This window comes from Bolinopsis microptera, chromosome 6 (assembly GCF_026151205.1).
Source record: "Bolinopsis microptera isolate Bmic1 chromosome 6, MBARI_Bmic_1.0, whole genome shotgun sequence".
In the NCBI taxonomy this organism is placed as follows: Eukaryota; Metazoa; Ctenophora; class Tentaculata; order Lobata; family Bolinopsidae; genus Bolinopsis; species Bolinopsis microptera.
The window spans coordinates 20,481,510-20,506,509 of NC_087077.1; the positions used below are offsets into that span (position 1 = coordinate 20,481,510).

The 25,000-nt window shown below is 38.3% G+C and overlaps 2 protein-coding genes across 3 annotated transcripts in view; one reads left to right on the top strand and one right to left on the bottom strand.

Moving 5' to 3' along the window:
• Positions 1 to 13,858: 13,858 nt before the first annotated feature.
• LOC134817506 (uncharacterized) lies at positions 13,859 to 15,688 on the bottom strand. The gene is made up of 2 exons (XM_063826648.1): positions 15,209 to 15,688; positions 13,859 to 15,032 (listed from the first exon to the last, which is right to left on the bottom strand). Exons 1-2 carry the CDS (start codon positions 15,547 to 15,549, stop codon positions 13,859 to 13,861), a joined length of 1,515 nt encoding a protein of 504 aa, XP_063682718.1. The 5' UTR covers positions 15,550 to 15,688.
• A 3,307-nt stretch (positions 15,689 to 18,995) lies between these two features.
• LOC134816848 (uncharacterized) overlaps positions 18,996 to 25,000 on the top strand; it is a 38,280-nt gene continuing 32,275 nt past the window's right edge. The window contains exons 1-3 of one of the 2 annotated variants that reach the window (XM_063825844.1): positions 18,996 to 19,112; positions 19,579 to 19,680; positions 20,376 to 20,520. In XM_063825844.1, the coding sequence (XP_063681914.1) occupies positions 19,011 to 19,112; positions 19,579 to 19,680; positions 20,376 to 20,520 (349 nt within the window). In that variant the 5' untranslated portion in view covers positions 18,996 to 19,010. The remainder of the gene's footprint in view (positions 19,113 to 19,578; positions 19,681 to 20,375; positions 20,521 to 25,000) is intronic. The other variant, XM_063825845.1, reaches the window with a different exon arrangement.

The following is a 25,000-nucleotide window of genomic DNA, read 5'->3' on the forward strand; positions in this document are numbered from 1 at the left end:
TGAAGTGGGATGGCACGCTATTTTATGTGCGCGGCCGGCGCTCTTTTGAAGCGTTCTGAACATGAAGCTCCGATACTACGTGAGAAAAGCGAACAACAGACTAGCAAGCTATTCGCATTAACAGTTTAATGAAAAAAGTTAGGACGAGCGATTTAGTGAGCGCGGCATGGGGCAGAGACTTAGGACCATTACGCTGGAGGCTTACAATGACCCTTTTTGAACCCCATGGCAGTGCTAGTTTTATTATGGTACAAATTGTAAAGCGAAGTTATGAAAACGATCAATGATATGCATAAAATGTAAAATCAAAAATCGAAAAAAAATTGGTGCGCCGCGCATATTTTAATTGGTGCGCCGCGCGCTTATTTAGTATTTTAACTGATTTATATCGCACTGTAAAATCGAGCGCTACATAAACAACTAGTTATGTTGAATCCCTTATATTATCTTTTCGTGAATTTTCAGATTTACCTCTTGATATAACAAGGAACAGTCTATTTGGAACTAGCCATAAGAGGCTAGGGAAGTTCATTGATTAGTAAATATAACAATATCAATTATAGTAATACAATATATAACAATTCCCCTCGCTAGGTTAACCGAACAGTTCTGATCTCGCCTGGTCTGCGGCGCGCGCGCGCGCGACCAAAAGTCAATCGCTAAATGTTTAGCGCTATTGCTTTTGTTCGGTCAAGAACTGTTTGGCGTCCACGCGTTACATACATATTCTTTCCAGTCCAATACCGGCCCTCACTTGGCGCTCGGTTGACTGTCACTATTACTCTCCACATTTCAAATATTAAAAACTCACATTATCAAACGGTTCACAATAAACATTAAAGTAAAAAAAACTGTAAAATTATTTCTCTGTCTTATTATAACATCTATAAAACGGTAACGATAAAAATAATGTCTTAATATAACATCTGTCCGAAAAATTATTTACAATTACAAGGCCAAAATATTACATATTTTAGCTCAAATACCCTTACGTCATCTCTTTCATCTTTATCAGTGCATTAGTCTTAGCCCTTCTACTCAGCCTTTCCTCTGGTCTGGCTACAGACGAACGGACTACAGACGGACTGTTAGACGCTACGCTAGAGCTACTAATCACGGACGAACCAGACACTAACTCACTATTTACAATCGGACTCGACTGGGACTCACGGACCAACCTACCTGGTTGCTCCACAGGTGAAGCTGATCGAGCTGACTGCTGAGGAATAACATTTGTTGTCATGTGGTCGGAAACAGGTATGTGTGACTCCGCTCTCTGTCGTCTACGTTCCAGGACCTCGTTTAGTTTTTGACCCTTCATCATTAAATATCGGTCCCCGTCCTCTGTCAACCGTCGTCTTTGACTCTCGGGTACATCATCTCTCTTCATACTAATTACCGGTGAGTATCTAGGTTTTAGCACATCTGCGTGTTTCTTAACCACTCTGCCTTCGTGCTGGATTGCGTAGTTGTTTGAGTTATCACCGTATCTCTTGATCACTCGAGCTTGTACCCACGGTCCTCGATTGTCCATTCGTACAAAAACTTGTTGGTTCTCCATAAATTCTCGTGTCTTTTTTTGCTCATCTACGACTTTTTGCAGTTTCTCAGTCTGTAAAGCTTGAACCTTCATGTGGTCGGCTGGTTTTATCTGGTGTAGACTAAACCTCAGCGATCTGTTCCAAGCTAAAACTGCTGGTGTTTGTCCAGTAGACGAATGCGGGGTGTTTCTATATGTTAACAGGAAATCATATAGATTTTTACTCACGTCTTTACTCGACTCATTCATTTTCTTTAAAGCTCCTTTAAAGGTTTGCACCAAGCGTTCACAAATTCCGTTTGACTTTGGGCTATAGGTCGGAACTGTGACATGTTTCACTCCATTGGAGCGCAGGTAACTCTCGATTTCCTCAGACACAAACTGGGGTCCATTGTCGGATACTAGTGTCATAGGAATACCTGTTCGTGCAAATATCGATCTTAATGCACGAATTGTTGCTCTAGATGTTGTATTAGCATTCATCTGAATTACTTCAGGCCATTTACTATAAGCATCTACCAGTAAGAGCCACATACTGCCTAAGAAAGGCCCAGCAAAGTCTACATGGACCCGTTGGAATGGTGCTGTTGCTCTAGCCCACGGATGATCTACCAGTTTGGGTAGGTTCTTACCGTACTTGCCACACGTCTCACACGTCCGAGCAGTATCCTCGATTTGTGTGTCAAGACGAGGCCAGTATACATAAGAACGAGCTAAGCTCTTCATACCTGACATACCAATGTGGGTCGAATGTAATATACGTATCACAGTATCTCTCAACTTTACAGGGATGACCACTCGAGCTCCCCAGGTCACACAGCCTAGTTCCACTGTCAGCTCGTCTCTCCTGCTCCAAAAAGATGCTAGTTCTCCCTCACATTTCAGGTAATCTGGCCATCCTTCCAGAATATAACACAAAACCTTGCTCAGTATCGGATCTTTCTTCGTTTCTCGAGCCACCAACTCGGCGTTGAGCATGGCTTCACTCACTGTCAGAGAAAACATATCCAAACAGTCATCTTTAACCACAGTTGGGTGTCTCACCTCCTTTGGTAGTCTCAACAGCATATCACAATTTGCGTGATCTTTTGTGGTGCGATACTCGATGTCGTATTGGTAGTTCATCAGGAATAAGGCCCACCTTGTTATCCGGTTAGCTGTCATCTCTGGAATTGGTTTGTCTCCAAAGATTCGAACTAAAGCTTTGTGATCCGTGACCAGTTTAAATCTCCTTCCATAGAGATAGATATGCAGTCTCTTTATTGACCATACTATTGCCAAAGCTTCTTTGTCCATTTGTGCATAGTTCCTTTCTGCAGACGATAAGGTTCGTGACACATACTCGATCGGGCGTTCTTCTCCATTAGGCATTATGTGAGATAATACTGCTCCTATTCCAGATTTAGACGCATCCGTATCGAGTTTCAGAGGTAGCTTAGGGTTGTAGAATGTCAACACACGACGAGAACACAACAAGTTCTTCAAACTTTGGAACGCTTTCTGCTCCTCATTGGACCACTTCCACGGCACTCCCTTTGCTCTTAACCTATCTAGGGGAGCAATAACAGATGACAGGTTCGGTAAATATCGTCGATAGTAGTTCACTGCACCCAGAAAACTGACCAGTTGGTCCACGTTTTTGGGTTCAGGAGCCAACTTTAAACTGTCTACTTTACTCTGTACCGGTTGTATCCCCTCTGCTGATACTCGGTGTCCCAAGTAAATCACTTCTTTCTCCATAAGGCAGGTTTTCTCGAGTTTGCACTTGAATCCACGTCTCTCCAAGCGAGAAATCACTCTGTTCAGGTTAATCAAGTGCTCTTCGTCATTTTTACCCGATATTAGGATATCATCTATTCTGCAACAAGTCATCGGCACACCGCGTAGGGTATCATCCATTATTGACTGAAAGATTGCTGCAGAACTACTGATACCATAGGGTAATCTATTCCATTGGTACAGTCCTTTGTGTGTGTTAAGTGTCGTCAAGACTCGGTCCTCCTCTCTAATCTGGATGTTATTATAAGCTTTCTTGATGTCAACTTTTGAAAACTTTAGGCCACCCCGAACTGTATTAAAGCACTCTTCCGCTGTGGGCAAAGGGTACTGTCGGGTGCTCACACACTTGTTCAACGTTGACTTGTAGTCTCCACATATTCAAGAAAACAACAATTTTTTTCAAGAAAACAACAATTTTTTATTTAAATCAATTATAGCAACAATTTGAATAACTTTAAAGTTCTTCTATTACCATGGAATATACTACGGGTATGGTGACTTGGGCTATTGGGTTGTTAAGTAGATTAAGATTAGTAAACCTGCACTTGCATTGTATTTATAAAAACTAGAAATTAGGCTTCACGGTAAAATGGAGAAGCAGGCTGATCTTGGAGAGAGCAGACCGTAAAGTTTACGCACCCACCAGGGCTACCTACCTACCCCAGTTGTTCTTTTTGGTTTATCAGCTTGTATTGTTATATTTATGGACCCCAAGTCACCACACTAAGAAGGAGTATGTAAAAAAAAATAATAAGTTAAGTTAATATCATCATATCAGTTTAAAACAGTAAATGTTAAGTAGAGGATTGAATTTCCTAGTTAATTTAATGGTTCAAACGTTTGGGAATATAATAATGTTGGTATTTGTATCTGCTGCAGCAATAATATCGATATGTCATTTGTCTATAAAATTTTCGCCACTTCAATAGATATTGGGTCGGCAATTTGGTGAGTGAGTGATGAACTGGTTTGGTCTGTGACTGAGTGAGGGTCGATGTGAAAGTTGTGGTAAGTCCAGGTGTTATTATTGTTGATGGATTGGGATCCCAGGATGATACTTTTACAGCGTAATTTAACCAAAGATACAGAAGTAGTGAGGATTTCCCCATTCTCATTTAGAATCCGTTTATGTATGCTATTCCACAATTTGGAGGCTATATAAAGAAACGTGTTGGATTTTCTTGGGAGGATTATGACATTACTTGTATCACGTTTTGATGAGTCTATAGTACAATACAACGAGTATGGAGTGCGAAATTTCATAATTCGAAATATCTCAGATATACAGTGGTATTTGTACAAGTTTTGAACAGTAAGCAATTTTAGTCGATTAAAAATGGGCTTGGTGTGCTCCTTTTCGAAAAAAGCAGCTCCTAACCTCTGTTTTGTATAAGGTCTGGCTCGTGCACAAGTGGCATGTTTGTCAAGGTATGCATTTAGGTCTCCAAAAAGGATTCTTATACAACGTTTCTGAGTTATGAACAGCTTATCGTTTGGTTGGTCTTTGAGGGCTGAGCCCCAAACACTTATTCCGTAAGCAAGATGTGATTCCAATAATGCAGAGTATATTTTTTGGTAGTGTTCCCCTGGAACTGAATGTTTAATCCTGTTAAGTGCTCCTGTAGTGGATCTAATTTTTTTTCTTAGATATTCTATATGTGGGCCCCAGCTAAGTTTTTCATCAATTACTACACCAAGAAATTTGGTGTTGCTAACCTTGACAATTTTGTGTCCATTTATAAATATTCCTTGTGATTTGTCATATTCATTGGCATACGGCCTAACTCTGGCGCAGGTTTCATCAGATTCGTATGCAGGTAGAAAATGTATGTAGCAACATTTAGACATATTTATATGTAAGAGATTACTTCTCATGAATTTGCATACGAAATCAAGAACTTTATTGGCCTTCAAGTATGTTGATTCTTTGGACGGTCCAGTGATAAATATATTTGTGTCATCAGCATAGAGCACAAATTTGCATTCATCACCTTTGTAACAGTTTATTATGTCGTTCATATATAATAAGAAAAGTAGAGGGCCTAGTATGGAACCTTGGGGAACTCCATATTTTACATTCATAGTCTCTGATGTAGTGTTGAGAAATGAAACATACTGTGATCTATCCGATAAATAGCTTTTTAGAAGTCCTAGAGCTAGACCTCTAACCCCATAATTTTCCAGTTTCCTCAGGAGAATGCCATGGTCAAGAGTGTCAAAAGCTTTGCTTAGGTCAATAAAGATTCCTAGAACATGATTACCACTGGATGTTGATGTTGTGATTGAATGAACTGATTTGTGGAGTGCATGTGAGGTTGAGTGGCCTTTTCGAAAACCAAATTGTTCATTACTGAGAATGTCATTAGCAGTGAAAAAGGTATAAAGCCGTTTGTATATTATTTTTTCAAATATCTTACCAAAGATTGGCAATATTGACACAGGTCTATAATTTTCAATATTTTCTTTATTATCTTTTTTATGGATAGGAGTTACTTTGCCTATTTTGAATATGGGTGGGAACGTGCCTTTTTGAATACATGTATTATACAAATTTGCTAATATGTTGGATAAGAGATAAGCCGGTTTCTTGATAACTGCTATTGGTATATCACTGGCTTTTCCGTTAACGAATTCTTGAATTATTTCAAGAATCTCCTCAGGATGAGTTTCTTCTAGATGTATTGAACTGTTGACTGATTTCGACATAAACTCAACAAATGATTGCATTGGTTGGATAGACAGTTGGTTGTCGGACAAAACTTTCTCATTTAAATTACTAGCTAAAGATGTAAAGTAACTATTGAATTTATTTGCAATTGTCCGCCTACAAATTACTCTAGTTCCATCTATAATGAAGTCATCTTTTAGCTGATTCTTCTTTTTGCCACGAAGCTCGTTGATTATTTGCCAGGTTTTTTTGGAGTTATGGCTATTTTTCTCAAACTTTTCAGCATAATACCTGGTTTTGGCAGTTTTTATGGCAATTTTAAGATATTTTGAGTAGTCCTTGTAAACATTATGTTTTTCTGGATCCCCATCTGGAATTAACAATGTTTCTGTTTTTTTCCATTCAAAATAAAGTCTGGCTTTTTTCTCCACAGAGTTGATAAGGCCGTTTGTGATCCATGGATTTGTTATGTTATTTCGTTTGGTGGTTTTTGGTGAAGCCAATTTGCAAGATATATCTATCTTTTCTTGAAACAGATCCATGAAGGATTCAAAAGAGTCACATCTGTGGTAAAATGTATCTATGTCGTTTTCAATTTCTTCACAGAGCTTATCAAGGTTTGCATTACTATAGTTATAATAAATGGTTGTTTTTTCAGGTGGTTTATTCTGTTCCGAACTAGCATCAGAATTCATTACTTGAAGGCAGAAAATGGGCTGGTGATGTGAAGCACTATCCTGAATTACTCCAGATATAGTTGATGAGTGAATGTCATTAGTGTGTATGTTATCAATGCACGTTTTTGAGCAGTGGGGCATTTGGTGTGTGGGAATGGATATTGTGGGCGTGAACCCATGACTATAAATAACTTCTTCAAATATATCTTCATCTGGGCCTGATAAATTGGTTATGTTAACATTGAAGTCCCCTAATATGTATGCTTTATGTCCTTTCAGTGCAGTAAGAACTTCTTTATACTGTGCATTGAAGTTAACAAGTGGATTGCTTGGTGAGCGGTATACAACTCCAACTGTTACTGGTTCTGGAGCATTACTTATTGTTACAAATAGGGACTCAAAGTGCTCTGTACAAACAGATAACTTTTCAATCACACTAAAGTTAAAGGAGTTGTGAATGTAGAGAGAAACTCCACTTCCTTTCCTTTTTACCTGTTGTGTCTTATTAGAAACGAAGCGTTTTTGGTAACATGAAGTATAGTCATTAAGTTGGTACAGCTGACTATTGCAGGGATCAATGTTTGTTTCTGCTAGACCTATCACAGAAAATTTATGGTCTATGCAGGCTAATTCTAAAGCCAATTTGTCAAAGTTAGTACCATTTCCATCAATATTTCGAAAGTAGTGTGAGAAAATGCTCTTTGATGTTGATTGAGGAATCTGCTTTATGAGGTTGTTGAAGTTTTTAGTAGAATATGATTGACAGTTCTCAAGAGTTTTTGAGATTGTACCTATTGAGTCTATATAGTCGTGAGGTTCATTGTCAAGTAGTTCGTTGTTTGAAAAGTGAGGTGCTTGATAGAATGGATTATAACGAATTATATCATGATTTTGAATACAATTTGAGCAGTAAGTTTTTTCTCTAAAAGTGGCAATGTTTTCCTGTGTTTTACATCTCTTGTGAATGATGCAGTCACACTTATTGCAATTTATAAATGGGTGTCCAGCACGAATAGGTTTGCTGCAGCAGACACAGTTCTCACATATACGTTTGGCTATCATGACATAACTACGGATCTACGAGAACGTGGGGAAAATCTTTTTTGGGCCTTGGTAACATCACTGAACAACCTCCCATCAACAGGGCTACCTAGGATCTTATGGGCAATTGCCCGGGAGAGTTTAAAGATACCGCTTGACCCCAGGTGGATTGGGTCATCCGGCTTCTTGTATCTACAGAACTGCTTGTCCAGTAGACCCTCCTCATCAACAAAACTATCAAAATCTAAAGTGCCTATTCTAGTATTAGTATTACAGTACCCAAATAATAAACTATTAAACTCCATGGCTCTGTCATTCAGCCAGGAGGACCTAGTTGGAAGGATGGGTGAAACTATAACTTTAGAGTATGGACACATATCACAAATATTCTTGAGCTTCTTTGTCAGCTCATTAGCCCAATGTTTAACATCATCCCCTCCCCTCTTGATATTATTTACACCACAGTGTACTACAACGTTCTTGTATCCTACACAAAGAACAGGGTCTAACTGATCTATTGTGAAACATTCAATTCTTTTCCCAGGCAGTTTGTGACCAAATGTTCCTTTTCCAGCCCCAAATTTGAGGAACCGGGTGTTTGAATCACCAATAATCAATGTCGCATTGGTGCTCCTGCTTACGTAGCGAAAGGTTATACTGTATCTCAATTCCCTTTTATCTGTGCTCTTATCAATTCGGTGGTCCCACAGAAACTGGGACTGTTTGCTCATCACATAGAGACTACGTCCCTCTATTGTCTCTACGATTTCTCCTTCAAGTTGATCCTTTTTTGTGAATTTGACAGAGCAATCACCACCTAAGGATACTGTAAAAATGGAACTATCATGGACCAATGATTGCTCGTTATCAGAGTGCTTAGGAAGAAAGCTGTTCCCATCGGTGTACCGATTTATCAAGCACTGATTGACTGTTGAACTAGGACATTCTTCCTTTATCTTGGAGACAAGCTGATTAAGAACCTCAGGAAATTCTGTTGATGTCGGTTTTTCAGCTTTAGCCCCCGGGTACTGATAAGGTTCGCCAAAGCTCACAACCCCATGTCCATTTTCGGAGTTACTATCAAAGGCTTCCTTCTGTTGGTCTAAGAAAACTGAAAGCTCAGAGTTCAATTTTTCATCTACAAATTCTGGGACATACGACAGAATGTGCTTGGACTTAGGGTCGTCTACACTTGCATGCTTCTGTGCATCTAGGAGAAGCTGTTCTTGGTCTGTTTCACATGGAGCAGGTGACCTTATATGGAAAGGAGGCATGGTCAGATCAGGGGTGGAAACATTTGACGACCTACTGTTTTTAAAACAGTTGATGTCAAGTTTGAGCTCAGCAAGCTTGTTGTTGATAGAGTCGAGAGTTTTGAGATGGCTATCATTGTCTTTGAGGTTCTTGATGGACATCTGGATGGCTTCTAGAGAATGGTGTATAGAGCTACCATCAGATGTAGTGTGACCCGTTGGCATGCTCATGCTGCAGGGAGCTGACAAGTAGGAAGGGGACTTGACTTCGTTGTCAACTCTCTGTCCATTCACCACAGCGCAAACACTTTCAGCAAGACCTAGCAGGGATAGGAGACCTTCTGCTAGGGTGAGCTTGTTCAGAGATGAACAGCTCTTGATCATGTGTGGAGTAATGATTGCAAACTTATTTATTTCAAGTTTTAAGATACTGCAAATGTTAATCTTGATTAAGTCTACCTCGGAGCGTAGGTTCTGTGCATGGGTTAACAGATAGGTGTCGAGGGGAGCAGATCTATTTGAGAAGAAACTAAGGAGACTGCTGACATTTTTGTCTTCTTCTGAGTCCTGATTTTCTGAATGAATTATTTTATCGACATCTCGAAGCATTTCGTCAATATCATCAATGACTGAAGCTGAGGGAGTGGTGGGTGTATCCTGATCGGGAACCGTAGTGGACGAAGTCTGGTCTGCAGCAGGTTGAGGTTTCTCACACTTTTCTGTTTGAGTGTCAGTGGGGGTTTCCATCATGGTGAAGAAGCAATGGGGGTACCAGGCAGACCAGGGGGCACCTTCACGTCCAACCAGCACACTCACTGAAAAGAAGGAAGAGCAGAAAGTAGTTTGAAATGTTCTGTTGTGGAAAACAATGAAAGTGTAAACTGGATTAGTCAAAATGATTCAAAAGATTGAAAAATTGAACAGACTGACGGACTACGACACATGGGACAAGAGAGTGAGTGAGAGACTCACCTCCGTCTTTCTTTACTGGAACTAGAGGAGTCCCCCACGGGCTATCATCTACTTTGGACAGGATACCGCTTTCAACCATTGAGTTAAGTTCATCCTCAACTTTGTGTCTCAAGGCATACGGCAGGTTTCTAGCCTTCAACATTATAGGCTTGGAGTCGTCTCGCAGGACCAAACTCGCCTCCACATCCTTCACTAGTCCAAGTCCCGATTTGAACACATCACTCAGTTTGAGCTCCTCCAAACTTCTGCACTGATCCACTCTGGTACAGTCATCATTGAGTTTTAAATCATTCTTCACGTTGGTCCCATCAGTTTGCATCATTGTTCCCCCTCTACCGTCGCATCCTGCACATTTCTCACAGTTGTTCACCTGCTGAGAATCTTCAGAACGCTGGGTTGTCTCAATTGCCAAACGGTTGACCAACCTGGTACTTAGCAGCTTGTCTAGCCAGTTCTCACCACAGAACTTAGTTATCCAGGGTCTCCCTAACAAAGTTGGGAAATCCTCGGCTACATACAAGTGCAAGTCCGGAACTTTTTTACCATTCATTGTCACATCCACCACTGCATAGCCATCCACGATCACCTGCTGTCCACTAGCCACTCTCAGTGTTTTCCTGCTGGGTTGTAATGTTAAACTTGACAAACCACAGGACACTAAGACACGTTTACTGACAACAGATGCCGCCGAACCAGAATCAAATTCCATATTTAAGATTTTACCGTTAATCAATACATCAACTGTCGGTTTACCTTCCAACTGGTTTACAACATAAATCAATTTATCGGAATTAGAATTAGATTCAGCACTATTCAATTTAAACTTGGAATCAGCAATATTTTCATGCAACCGAGAAATCGTACAAATCCCCAAAGAATTTACAATTATGGAACAATTATCATGCAACTGTGATCGCTCATTAACTTCTATGAAGTTACACTGAAGCCCATAAAACTCCTCGTCGAGAATGCTGTTGCAGTTGTCGTCAAACTCTTGTAGTTCTGCATCGCTGTCTACATTGTTGACATCTCGCTTGTTCCAATTATTCCTACACTTGCTACTGATGTGCCCAAGTCCCGAACATTTGTAACATCTCACCTCACATTTATCAGCCTCATGACCCCTTAAACCACACTTCTTACACTTGGTTTTTGATTTGTTGTTTGAGTCCCGATTTTCCGGCTGATATTGTTTTTTGTCCATTTGAGATGACTCCCCCTTCTTCAGATAAGGGTTATTTACTGTTCTCTTGAATGTTGGATGTTTACTATACTTAACACTGTTCACTGTGGCAGACATACTACCATGCATTCCTTGAGCCTCTTTCTGAGCTTGCTCTCTGTTGAGCGCTTCTCTTATGGCTGTTTCCAGATCCAAATCTGTTTTGACTAACAGTTCCGATACCAGTTTCTCGTCCTTCAGACCGCACAGAATCTGATCTAGCAAAGCTTCGTTATAGTTTGTGCCAAATTCACACTCATTTGCCAGTGACCTTAATCTTGATATAAAGCTGGCTCCAGACTCATCTGACTGCTGACGTCCACTCCTAAATTTGTGCCTTTGAGCGAATTTAGTAGGTGCCGGTGCCAGGTGGTCCAATAACAACTTCCTCAGTCTAGGGTGGTTTGAGTCAGCTACATTCTCCGGCGCACACAAAGCTTTTAAAAGCTTGAATATTTCAGCATCACATTTAGATATGAACACCGCTACATTCTTTTTTATGATCAAGGTTCGCTCTGCTGCGTTACTGCTGTCTTCTGCTAGGTCCGGCACTGTCCCCATCCAAGAATTGGCCAGGGCGTGAAAATCAAACCTTTCTAACCAACTTTTCACGTCCGCCATTAGTGACAGGTTCTCCAACTTGTTTGCCATCTCGTCGCCAGTTGATATAACAAGGAACAGTCTATTTGGAACTAGCCATAAGAGGCTAGGGAAGTTCATTGATTAGTAAATATAACAATATCAATTATAGTAATACAATATATAACACCTGATTTGATTTGAAACTTTTACAAAATAGCAAGTATACAAATGTACAGCAATTCGAACAAACATATAAAATGGGCCGAAATGTATAAATGCTAAAAAGCGTGGGTCAGTGAAACAAGTACAGAGGACAACTTTCAGAACAGGAGTTTTTTGGCCGCCCAAAGTCTCAATAACATCACCTCCACCTAGTAATGAATTATGAAACGTGAAAAGTGTGAAACAATCAAATAATAATGTATTTATATAATATAATTGTCTCTCAAATACAGATAACGTCCGTAAACTCTTAAAATACCCCTACAAGTACATATTATACTGATCGGTGTCCGAGAAACATGAATTACGTCATCATGGTGCCTTCTTAACCCGGCTACAGACCTTCCCGTTACGGATGTAGTGGTCGAGATGAGTCTGTTCAGCCCTCTTCTTCTTCAGGTCAGTTACCACGTTCTTCCTTGCTGCACGCTCTTCACTGGATCTATCAGGACAGATCCATACATCTTTGTGTGCATCAGCCATCCTCAGTCTCCCTGTTTTCATCAGAATCTGATGAACTGCTGTTGAGCTTGGGACGGTGATCTTGACTGGTCGGATAGCCGTGATACCTGGCCTCTTCCAGCCGACTCTAGTCGCTTCAAAATGAGGTTTCTCCCCGATCTCCTCCAATACTGCGGTTACCAGAGCTGGAAGCTGTTCTCCATCCTCTTCTTTCAGTCCAAACACTATCAGATTCTTGCTCCTGTCCTCCTCTGCAGCCACACTCTTTATTACATTCTTCAGAATTTTACTGTTGCAGACGGCGCCATTTGTGCTGTTCTTTTGTACAGCGGCACTGTAGCTCTTAATCCCTGTCTCCACCGTTGTTTGTACTGTCTCTTCAACTGACGTCTTAAACAACTGTAGTTGTTCGTCCTTCTGCACTAGCAACTGGTCCTGCAACCTGACCATCTTTTCCTTGTCTGCTAGTGCTTCCGTCTTGAGGCACTCAACGATTTCCATCATAGCGCTCATCTGACTACTCTGCCGACGTACGAGGTCTGCTGCTTGCATAACCCAGTTTGCCATATACCTTTTATAGATAGACGGAGACATGAGTATTTCTTGGTCCATATCTCCACGAATTTCGAAGTTTTCTAATTTCAGTTCTCTTGCCATCGAAGTGAACCATCTATCAGCACAGCCCTCTACATCTTCCTTTTCTTCATAGTTGAAATCCTTGAGTTTCTTCTGAGATCGGGTCAACTGTAAATCACCCTCCGTGGTGTACATTGTATAGTAATGTACAAGTATACACACGCAAAGGCTTACTACGCGGTAGCAGCAAACTGAACTTATCGCAAAGTTACAAAAGATAAGGGAGCTCGATAATTGCAACGTAAGCTACACACACTACACACAATGAATTTTACTTGGGGATCCAATGCTTTGTGTTTATAGACACACCGATTGAAGATAATATTAATATGACTGCGAAGCTTAAGTATTACCCTGAAGCAATTATTACTTCGAAGAAATTTGCACAAGTTCTTTAAAACAATCTTTACCAAATTATGGCAACATTTAAAACGAACTTCGGTTTTCAGCATAAACATAGTTTTTCAGCAAAATATTGTAGGTTCCTAGCAAGTTCTCAACTTTCTGGAGATGGGAATTTATGACTAAATGTAAGAACTATAAATAAACTTGCTATTTATCTAGTAGTATAATATACATCCCAATTCCATTCATATTTTCCATACTGATCTCATATAGCTAGAATAAAAGGTAAATATTAAAACGAATTAACTCTAGCACTTAGCAACATCCTGGATGAGTTTATAACAGAAAACGCTGGCAAGCTTAATGTTAAAGCACGTTGGTGTTATTTTCATAATAATCCCTCGTGCTCCGCAAGTAAGTGCGTGCCGGCGTTATGTGTGCTATAGAATACAGTGTCATTCAAGTGCAACAAAAACATGACTTTATCCGCTCCATTTCGACACTCATAGCCCGTTCTTCTTTGATTGTTTCAGTGTCCCATTCAACCTTAATATACAACCTTTGTCTATTGATTTCATATTGAGCATTGTCTGTAATGAATTTGTACTCAATGGACAGTTTGGCAATACACATATTAAGTACCACCAAAGAGAAGATCGACATTGCTACTGGATAGAAGAATGACAAAAAAATTGAATGTTCACGTTCAAAGTCATAATCATGGAAGTTGTCCAAGGTGAGTAATTTGAAAATGTGTCCTATCACAAAAAGAATCGTCTGTCCCACGTTGGTATTATTGTCACCCACATATACAGTCATATTTTGCATAAATGAGATTTTGACCAGAATCAAGATGAAGGGAATGGCTATGATAAATGCCACCAACATGATCTCAATAATTGCAAACATGCACCTGAGAACGACCAAACCGTAAACTACCAGACAATCAGGCATGATAGTCAACCAAAGTAACTTTCGATACAACTCCCACCAAATTAGCACCAGTGCAGCACTGAGAAGGTAATCTCGTGTATTTATTTCTCCTTTCTCCACTTCATTAGGCATGAATTGGCAGGCTAAAACAGTCACCTTTCCAAGAAGGCAAATCACTAGTTCGATTGAGTGAAGAATGGCTTTTTTAACCATGACCCTTTGCATGCTTTGCGCTTGTTTTATTGTCATTGCCTTATCAGCTGATATATCTGGATGGTATGGCGTTGATTTGTATCCTGATAGACTTTGCAAATCATCTCGTTGCACTTTAATCATTTTAACTGAATGAACCATTTCTTTTGCCTGATAAAAGTCAATAACGATCAAGACTATAGTCAAAAGAATTGCTATTCTGTACAGAATCTGTGATATTTCTATAGAGCCGTCAATTTCAAAGTAGCCATTAGCTTCATGTTCATTTGTCATACACAACCAGTTGACACAAACTGTCCCCAAGACGTAGCATAGCAGAGTAATCAATTGAAGTTCTAGCGTTTTTCCTTTGTTTATATCACCAATAATGTGCTTTATATATGGATGTAACATGAGTTTATTGTCAACCTTGGTGTTATATAGAATTTGAACATCACTTTTTGTCATAATTGACCGACTTGGATCCTCTTTTTCTTTCTCAAGAGCCCTATGAAATTATTTTAATTATAATTACATTGATAAATGCTGATGTACATTAATTAAGGGAAAGAGACAAATAGTGAGAGCATGAATTAATACATATTCTAGTGCCTACTTTCATTGGCTTTTAGAAAAGAATTTGTGAACTAAATAAAACCTGGTTAATGATTGGCCATGACTTACCAGTCCATTAGACTCATCATTAGATTAGGGCAGCTAGTGGATGCCATACCAAGTGCACTGTATTTAAATGATGTTATCACTTCGGGATCAGCTCCCAGTCCCAGTAAAACTTCGCCAAGCTTGTGTTTTTTATACTGAGCAGCACAAAAGAGAGGTGTTCGTCCATAAACATCTGTCTCATTTATAACAGTCTCGCTGATGTTGTTTACAATGTATTCAATCATTTTAGCCTGCTTTTCAGTGTTCCCTATCCCCAAAACAGCCACGTGAAGAATACTGAATTGGAAGTGATTACAGGGTTCATTGAAGTTGGAATTTCTGTGCACATAAAATGATGCCATTGCTTCGATGTTCCCATATGATGCAGCAGTATGCCAGGGATAAAAGCCATTATCATCTGTATCTGCCTTGAATCCTTGTTGCAGTAATTCCCTAATCGAAACTGCCTCATTTTCTCGAGCCAGCAAATGGTATATTGTCTCTCCATTAGTGTACCTTTGTGGTGTGGAATATGTTTGTAACCATCTCGTAATTTCAGATTTACTCCTCACAGCCACAGACGATTGGGATTTTCTTGATTTTTTGGATGACGAAGTTGCACAAAGCAATTTTGTGGGTCTGTTTTCATTCCACTTATCCTTCATGATTTCTTTTCTGTCAGTGAATATCGTCTGTAAGTTCTGTTCCATCCCTTGAAGTGAAAACAAGGTTTAGAGAGCGCATTTTTGATATACAGTATTTTTCCCAAATTAAAGATTAACTCTTCAATATGTAATTCAAATATAAAATCTCGAGGTACCAATATTATATAATATGAAATGAAACTCATTACAAATCACAAAAAGTAATATTTTGTAAGCTATTTATTTTTACAGCTATTCTACATAAAATAGATGAAGCCAATCGCATTTATCAATGAATCCAATTTATCACAGCTGAAAGCGTATAACTTTAGTGCAAGCTAGTAAATTAGGAATTTACAGTTTGCAACGAATCACTCATGATATTAGAGTACCTTCAAATTGCCGAGATTTTCTTCAAACATTGTTTTTTATTACAGTATGCTTTATTTCTGCAGCATCTTCTGCACTGGTGAACATCCCAAATAAAATGATTGAGAAGATTCGATGTTTCAAGATTTCTGCTTTGGAGTTGTCAACAAAGTCCTCATAAGTCTGACTTGTTTGAGCAATGATGAGGTTCATAATGACAAGGGATAATAGAAAAACTATGCATATGTGGTAAATCAGGAAGAATTCTGGGTGTTTATCGTTGAAGTAGTTCACCTGGTAATCGTCTGTGAGCATGACTTTGAAGATATAGGAGAGACTCCAAGCTATTGCTGGCAAAGTTTCTGTTTCATTTCCATCAGGTCTCTCATATTCAGCAATGTTAGTAAAGTAATGCTTTTCTTTAAAGGTGAATTTTAGAGTTATCAGAAAATAGGGCATGGAAAACATCAGAATTGAAACTAAGCTTACTGCAAAACTGCTTAATGCTTTCTTCATGCTGAGCAATGTTATCATTACTGAATTAGGAATGATCAAGAGATCGTTGCCATCATGAAAAAAGATGTCAAAAAATACAGCTAATGTTGCAACAAATATAATGTAGTGCTTGGAGTTGTTATTCATACCCTCAGTTAAAGAAAGGTATACTACACAGGTTCTTGCAATTGTCCCTGCCACCGTCCAGAACGCCTCTACATACAGTCTATCCATCTTTTTGCGTCTGAGTTGTTTATGGAAGCGGTTGAAAACTGAGTTATCTTGCTTTATTCGTTCATTCGCACACCTTTTGCTGCAGTTAATTAGCTGTCCAGATATATCGTTCTGATGACTTGTGTAACTCAACTTTATAAAAGCAACAAACTTGCCTATTTTATAGCTGGCACAGATTCCAATCCAGACAACAGAAATTATAACAAGCATTATTTCAATCCAATCTCTGTCTTCGCTTTTCAAAAGAGTGATGATCTCGTTTTGCTCAATCATGCATAAAAAAGAGATGGAAAGAATGTCCAATAAAAACCAAATCACAAAGCCAATCAATCCTTTAATATTTTTGAAATAGATACCGTCAATAAGCTTATGTGTTAAAGAATGGACTATTATGTCATTGCATATTGGAGAAACTAGGATTATACTCAGATCTGTTGATTGAGAGAACTTTAGGAAGTGTTCAGTAGGGATCTTCCCCTCATCGTGCCCAAGTATTGTACACTTGTGTAACCTGAAAAGACAGAATATTTGAGTCCATATCTCAGAGGATATTATTACCCCTGATATACTTATCTTGTTGCAAATAATGGTTCCATTTTCGTTGATCGTATAATTGTATAGGGGGGTAGACCAAAAATATCATAAAATTTTGAAGATGGATTTATATATGATATATATTATATAATTTATTATTATATATTTGATTTACTAAAAAAATAAGCTATTTTTGCACTCACTCATCTAGGAAAGGGATGGCCAGCTCTGGCATGAAGTAAGCGGAGAGGCCCATAGGAGTTATCCTCAACTTAGTTTTCTCTGTTTGATCAGCCCCATATTCCAGCAAAACGTACACAGCCTCTCTTTTCTGGTGCTGTATAGCCAGGAATAGTGGGGTTCGACCGTAATAATCTTTTTGATCCACTGCCAAGATCTCATTATCCAATACATATCTAATGAACTGGGGATGGTTTTTCAGAGCAGCCAGGTGGAGGATTGACCACTGTGAGGACTCACACACTGAATATATCACGTGCCCTGCAGCCTCGTGCTCCTCTAAAACTCCAACACTCCCAAAAATAGCTGCTGTATGCCAAGGATACTGTCCAAACTGGTCTGTGCTCTGAGCCACTTCTGCACAGTTACTCACGAGGTATTTAGTGAGCTCAGGTAGGTCCAGTCTTGCTGCAGCATGAGCCAGTGTCTCCTCATACCTCCCCCTCTCCTGAACTCCTTGTGTTTCTGTTTTCTCAAGGTACTCTATAATTCCCTCTCCAAGGATCTTCCTACCCTCCAAATCTGCTGGTTTTTCTGTGCTGGTGATAAAAGTTCCGATGTAGCTCATGTTTTGTATTGACGATACGAGTCCTAACATAGCAAAAGTATTTTTGCTGCCTTCTTTACTGTATGTCCACCTGCTCTTATCAGTGAGGATGTTGTATGCCCTTTCTATCAAGTCTGGCATGATAGATGTTACTCAAACAAAATACCAAAGCAATCAAATAACGAATAAGAATCAAGAATAGTCTATAGCGTAGGTAAGGAAAATTACATGGCCTCGAAAAGGACACTCGTCTACTATCACACCGGTCAGTGTTATCACGTGTATAATTACCTTATATTATTTATTTAGGCACGCTCGTAGGATCGATTAAACTAACAGCTGAGATCTATTATCAAGCCGGGGAAAATAATTATAGTTATCTCAATAGAAAAGTAGATAATAGGAGATAGTTATATAGTATGCACTATACTTATTCCAAACAAGATCACTTGCAATAATTCTGCGACCTAATGGTCCATGATGGTCGTTTGAAGATCGTTTACGTCGTTAAAAGCTACGTTTACTTTGCGTAGTGGCCATCACATGGTTTATCAAAGCTAACGAAAAACATTAGCTCAGTAAGAATATTTCTATGGCAAGGGTAGGTAATTTAACAATTGTTATTATATCGTGTCCTGGTCAGAAACATACATAAGCTTAGAAGAATCTAGATCTTTGGAAAGATCGACTGTTTTTACTCCTAGAACAAGCCTGGTACGTTAACCAATGCTAATACATTTCACTGCTATTATTATAGGTTATGATATGGCTCACGCTAGCTATTCTGATACAGAAGACTACTTCAGTCTGGTTTAAAGATACATTCCTAGTTCCATCATCTACATGTGGGCTCATTCCTCCGGTAAGATTTAATATTATTTTATTAATCTACGACCAATTTGGTCGTAAAACAGAAATTGCCTACTATATTTCGGGTCTAAATCACAATTATTATATTGTATGAGACTTTAATTTAATCACTGTAAGTATTGATCTTGTCATGAAAACAATAATAATAACTGGTATATTAAACTTAACTGTATTGGCAAAAGACGAATATGAGAAACTTACACTAGGAGATCTCAACTCTAAATATAATAATTAGATAGCTTCTTAGTAACTTCACGCTCTGATTACGATTCTGAGCGGCTGTTGTGAGGTTTACAATTGTCTGCTTACAATTCCTATATTTCATGTGATTGCTCTATGGGCTGACAGTATGATGTTACCTCTTAACTTCTCTAGAAGCAGAGTGTAGTTACTAGAATTAACCTGTCACTCGTTAACTAACACCTAACACTAATCAACTGTCGTGATAACACTTTCAGGGCCATCTGTACCCTTTTGGATACCACAAGCAGCCGCTAAGCGCCATGGATATTATTCCTAATAATATTTCAACTGAGGAGTTCGACGAGCTATACATAAAGGTATAATAAACTATACATAAAGGTATAATAAAATATACATAAAGGTATAATAAACTATACATAAAGGTATAATAAACTATACATAACGGTATATATATAATAATAAAGGTATAAATATAATGCTTTATCTACAGCTGTAACGAAGTGGTTTCAAGTACACATTATAATAATCTGTTTTAAGTCGGTTTACACCATAATTCTTTAAAAACGCTTTATGTGGGGGTTCTGAAAGATTGTTTTGACTATTTAATCCCTTTTTTTAATTAAACAAATTTAAATAAATATGCAGCTGATAAATTAGCTACTTTATAAGTAAACTAGAAAACCCGTGGTCACAGGGAGGAAGCTAATAGTATTTTTTGTTCTAGTAAGTTTAAATCATGTCAAAAAATATCCTACACAACCGAAGATACAGCCGATTAAAATGTTGCTCGCACTAAACACAACGTAATATCAACAAAACTGATAAAAATGCCGTTCGCCAATCTTTGCACGTGCACGTGCGTGTAATAACCCTCGTTACCATGCAGTTACTACGCAAGTTCATATTTCTCGTCTGATTTGCACGTGGGCGGTCGTACAGACAGACAGACAACAGAAAGAATTCTCTGAATTATATAAGTAAAAATTTAAGTAAATTTATTAAGTAATCTATCGATATAGTCTGTAGTCGAATAATATCTTGTTGTTTTCAGCCGAAAGGATACCGCCCAGGTGTGTTCAGAGGTATACAAAAGCACACTAACTCAGTGTTAAAATGGAGTGACGAGTATCTAGGTGAGAAGTTTGGGGACTACAAGGTGCTCACGGAAGTGAAACACGAGCAGAGACAAAAGTTCGGTAAGTACAGGAGGTACATGGTACATAACGTAAAGAGATATAACTTGGGGAAATTCGTGGCATGATAAAGGTACAATCTAGACAATGCACGGGAAGAAAGCTGGAATGATGAGCTGCTTTACCCGATGTGACAAAGCACATGCATGTGAATAGAGAACTAAAGATGGTAAAGTCTTTAGGGGGGGGGGGGGGGGGGGCGGGGGTCAGGCCATGATTACGTAATTTTGCTGTCAGGAGGGGGGCGGGGTCTTGATTACGGAGGGGGTAAAAATTGCTAAAATATTGATTACGTAATTATATGTGAACGACCCCTGATTACAAAATCTGATCAGTAACTATTCAAGAAGAGAACAAACTGCCAAGTACATAGTAAACACACAAAATCATCGACAAAATCCAAGCATTAGCGATTCAAGTAATATTTGGTGACAGCCGCCAATTTGACCATCTGTGTGACCGCCCACGTGCTAAACTTCACCCAAGCGCAAGTACAAGCATATTGTAATGCAGAACAACTATTGAACACAGTATATTGTAATGATTTAGCAGAACAACTATTGAACACAGTATATTGTAATGATTTAGCAGAACAACTATTGAACACAGTATATTGTAATGATTTAGCAGAACAACTATTGAACACAGTATATTGTAATGATTTAGCAGAACAACTATTGAACACAGCATATTGTAATGATTTAGCAGAACAACTATTGAACACAGTATATTGTAATGATTTAGCAGAACAACTATTGAACACAGCATATTGTAATGATTTAGCAGAACAACTATTGAACACAGTATATTGTAATGATTTAGCAGAACAACTATTGAACACAGTATATTGTAATGTTTTAGCAGAACAACTATTGAACACAATATATTGTAATGATTTAGCAGAACAACTATTGAACACAGTATATTGTAATGATTTAGCAGAACAACTATTGAACACAGTATATTGTAATGATTTAGCAGAACAACTATTGAACACAGCATATTGTAATGATTTAGCAGAACCACTATTGAACACAGTATATTGTAATGATTTAGCAGAACAACTATTGAACACAGTATATTGTAATGATTTAGCAGAACAACTATTGAACACAGTATATTGTAATGTTTTAGCAGAACAACTATTGGACACAGTATATTGTAATGATTTAGCAGAACAACTATTGAACACAGTATATTGTAATGATTTAGCAGAACAACTATTGAACACAGTATATTGTAATGATTTAGCAGAACAACTATTGAACACAGCATATTGTAATGATTTAGCAGAACAACTATTGAACACAGTATATTGTAATGATTTAGCAGAACAACTATTGAACACAATATATTGTAATGATTTAGCAGAACAACTATTGAACACAGTATATTGTAATGTTTTAGCAGAACAACTATTGAACACAGTATATTGTAATGATTTAGCAGAACAACTATTGAACACAGTATATTGTAATGATTTAGCAGAACAACTATTGAACACAGTATATTGTAATGATTTAGCAGAACAACTATTGAACACAGCATATTGTAATGATTTAGCAGAACAACTATTGAACACAGTATACTTAAAATAACATGCTTGTGTTGGCTGGTTGCAGTACATATTAGTGAGTATGTAGATAGTGAGTATGTGGGTTGATGGCAGCTCGTTCTTTCGACTATCTTGATTAATGAACAATAGTGACAAGGATTAGAGAAATATTTTCAAATTTGATTATAATATTTTAATAGTTTATGATAAAATATAATGGAACAAGGAATGCTGGGCTGAATCAAACAAAGATTTTGAGCTTTGCAACTTTTCAATACGTCTTAAAGTGACCATTGCACCATTTCGTACATCTTTGTCTTGAAAGTCATGTTCAGGACAGCCGCATTTGCTGCATTTGTAAATAGAAATAACTAATATGGAAAATTCGGTTATTACAATTTGCTTTTCACAAATTGTTACTACTACCCTGCCACTGTAATCTGTTTAGGTGTTTTAATTTTAAGTGTTTTAATTTTAAATTTACTTGTCACTCTACTATGATTAATAACGTTTTACTTTATCATTGTATAATTTGGATAATAAAAACTAAGAGGGTAATAAGCTACCAGCTGTGCGTGATGTAGTAATTCTATCATTAACAATAGCAGGTGGTTTCAAGACACTGCCCAGTAACCATAATCATTCATGTGGACAGTAAACACACGTGCTACTCATCCATGTGGGCAGTAAACACACGTGCTACGCCCAGATAGGGGGTGCTACGTTATTAGTACACACACGTGCTAATGATACGGTCACGTGCAAGTAATTAGGAGCGTAGTTTATTGTAATATGACTGTAGTCATGGTAATTTAATCAGTAATTATCTCCTCAACTCCTTCCAGACCATTCTTCCACTTTACTGTTATGATCACGTAATAACAACAAAACGGCTGCGTTGGTTTGGACATGTCAGTAGAATGCCTGAAGATCGGTTACCCGACTATCTACTTGAATCTTTGAATGGAAACCCAAGCATGGAAAGAGATCAAGAGGCAGGCCTAGGAGGAGCTTGAATGATGTATTTATTGAGGATGCTGAGCAGAGATTGGATCGGAATGGACTCACGATTGATTGTATGAAAAGATTAGCTGCAGACCGAAAGGGATGGAGAAATGTTACCCGCCGAAGTTGTATAATACAAAGTAATGACGCAGTCGACGCAGACTAATCCTTTGGACGGAGGTCTCGCCATGTAACATGTATGTAATGTACATGTAACATATTAACGGCCAGGCTCACCATATGAGCACCATAATATCTTCTTATATTCTGGGATAAACACAGTGTAGTAGCAATTCCCAGTACAACTGTAAAGTCACTGCAATTACTGTAAAGTCACTGCAATAACTGTAAAGTCACTGTAATTACTGTAAAGTCACTGCAATTACTGTAAAGTCACTGCAATAACTGTAAAGTCACGCTTTGCTATCATGACATAACTTGGATGTTCTAGAATTGATAGCTATGTCTTAGAGTTTGAGAAATTAGCTTGGAACAATAATATTAAATAACTGATTGTTCTTAGTACTACCACTATGTTTAATAAAGAATGCAACAAAAGGAAGGAATAAGAAATATTATAATTATAATAAATGGTCAGCTAACCTTTTGTTAAACAGTCAATTAGTTAACCGACGACCAATAATTATTGTAACACATAACACAAAGTAGTTACCATAGTTACACTACTAGTTACCATAGTAACACATAACACAAAGTAGCCTCTAATTATTGTTACACATAACACAAAGTAGCCTCTCAAAGATTCACGAATCTTACTTACTTTACACTGTAAAATATCTAACTCTCTTGATGAAAAGTTATGTACACCTTCGTATACAACTGGCCCAATTTGCATCCGCATTTAAATATTTATTTGTGCAGGTTAAACAATGCTCTTATTGCGTGATCAGCGCCCCAATTTTATAGTAAATGGAGATCGGAGAGATTTATTGAACATTAATAAACTAGTAAACTCAGTCTACTAAGTTAACCTCCCCTCGTAGAGCACAACATGTGCTCCTAGTGAAATTTGTTGATCAGTTTAAAGAAACTGTGCATGACCAGGCTAGTGAAATTTGTTGGCAGTTCAAAGAATCTGTGTGTGACCAGGCTTATCTTTTCGACTTTTCAATAATTTAATTTGTGTTTCGTCATGAAATTCAGAAAATTTGGGTTGTTCGTGCGAAAGATAAGTGCGGCTGATAGGAGTAGTATCACGTGATAATACTACTTCAATAGCACTAGTTGGCCCCTTGCCAAACCTGTGCCATCGTGATAATTCATTATCGTGTCTTAGTCTTGTAAATTTAACATTCTTTGGGTAAAGTTTTTTATTCGTGGCCCCCTCTTTCCAGCCTTGCGTTACCAGCCAGTTTTAGTCCCTTTAATCTAGAATGTGAGTACAAGGTTTTCAGTAGGAGTATGACCCTAAGTCGTGTGTAGGTCTCGTTTTAAGCCACTATTCCTTTAGTTGTAGTCTGCTTGAAGAAGCACGAGTCTCGTTTTAAGCCACTATTCCTTTAGTTGTAGCCTGCTTGAAGAAGCACGTGTCTCGTTTTAAGCCACTATTCCTTTAGTTGTAGCCTGCTTGAAGAAGCACGTGTCTCGTTTTAGGCCACTATTCCTTTAGTTGTAGTCTGCTTGAAGAAGCACGTGTCTCGTTTTAGGCCACTATTCCTTTAGTTGTAGTCTGCTTGAAGAAGCACGTGTCTCGTTTTAAGCCACTATTCCTTTAGTTGTAGCCTGCTTGAAGAAGCACGTGTCTCGTTTTAAGCCACTATTCCTTTAGTTGTAGCCTGCTTGAAGAATGAAGAAGCACGTGTCACTTTTTAAGCCACTATTCCTTTAGTTGTAGTCTGCTTGAAGAAGCACGTGTCTCGTTTTAAGCCACTATTCCTTTAGTTGTAGCCTGCTTGAAGAAGC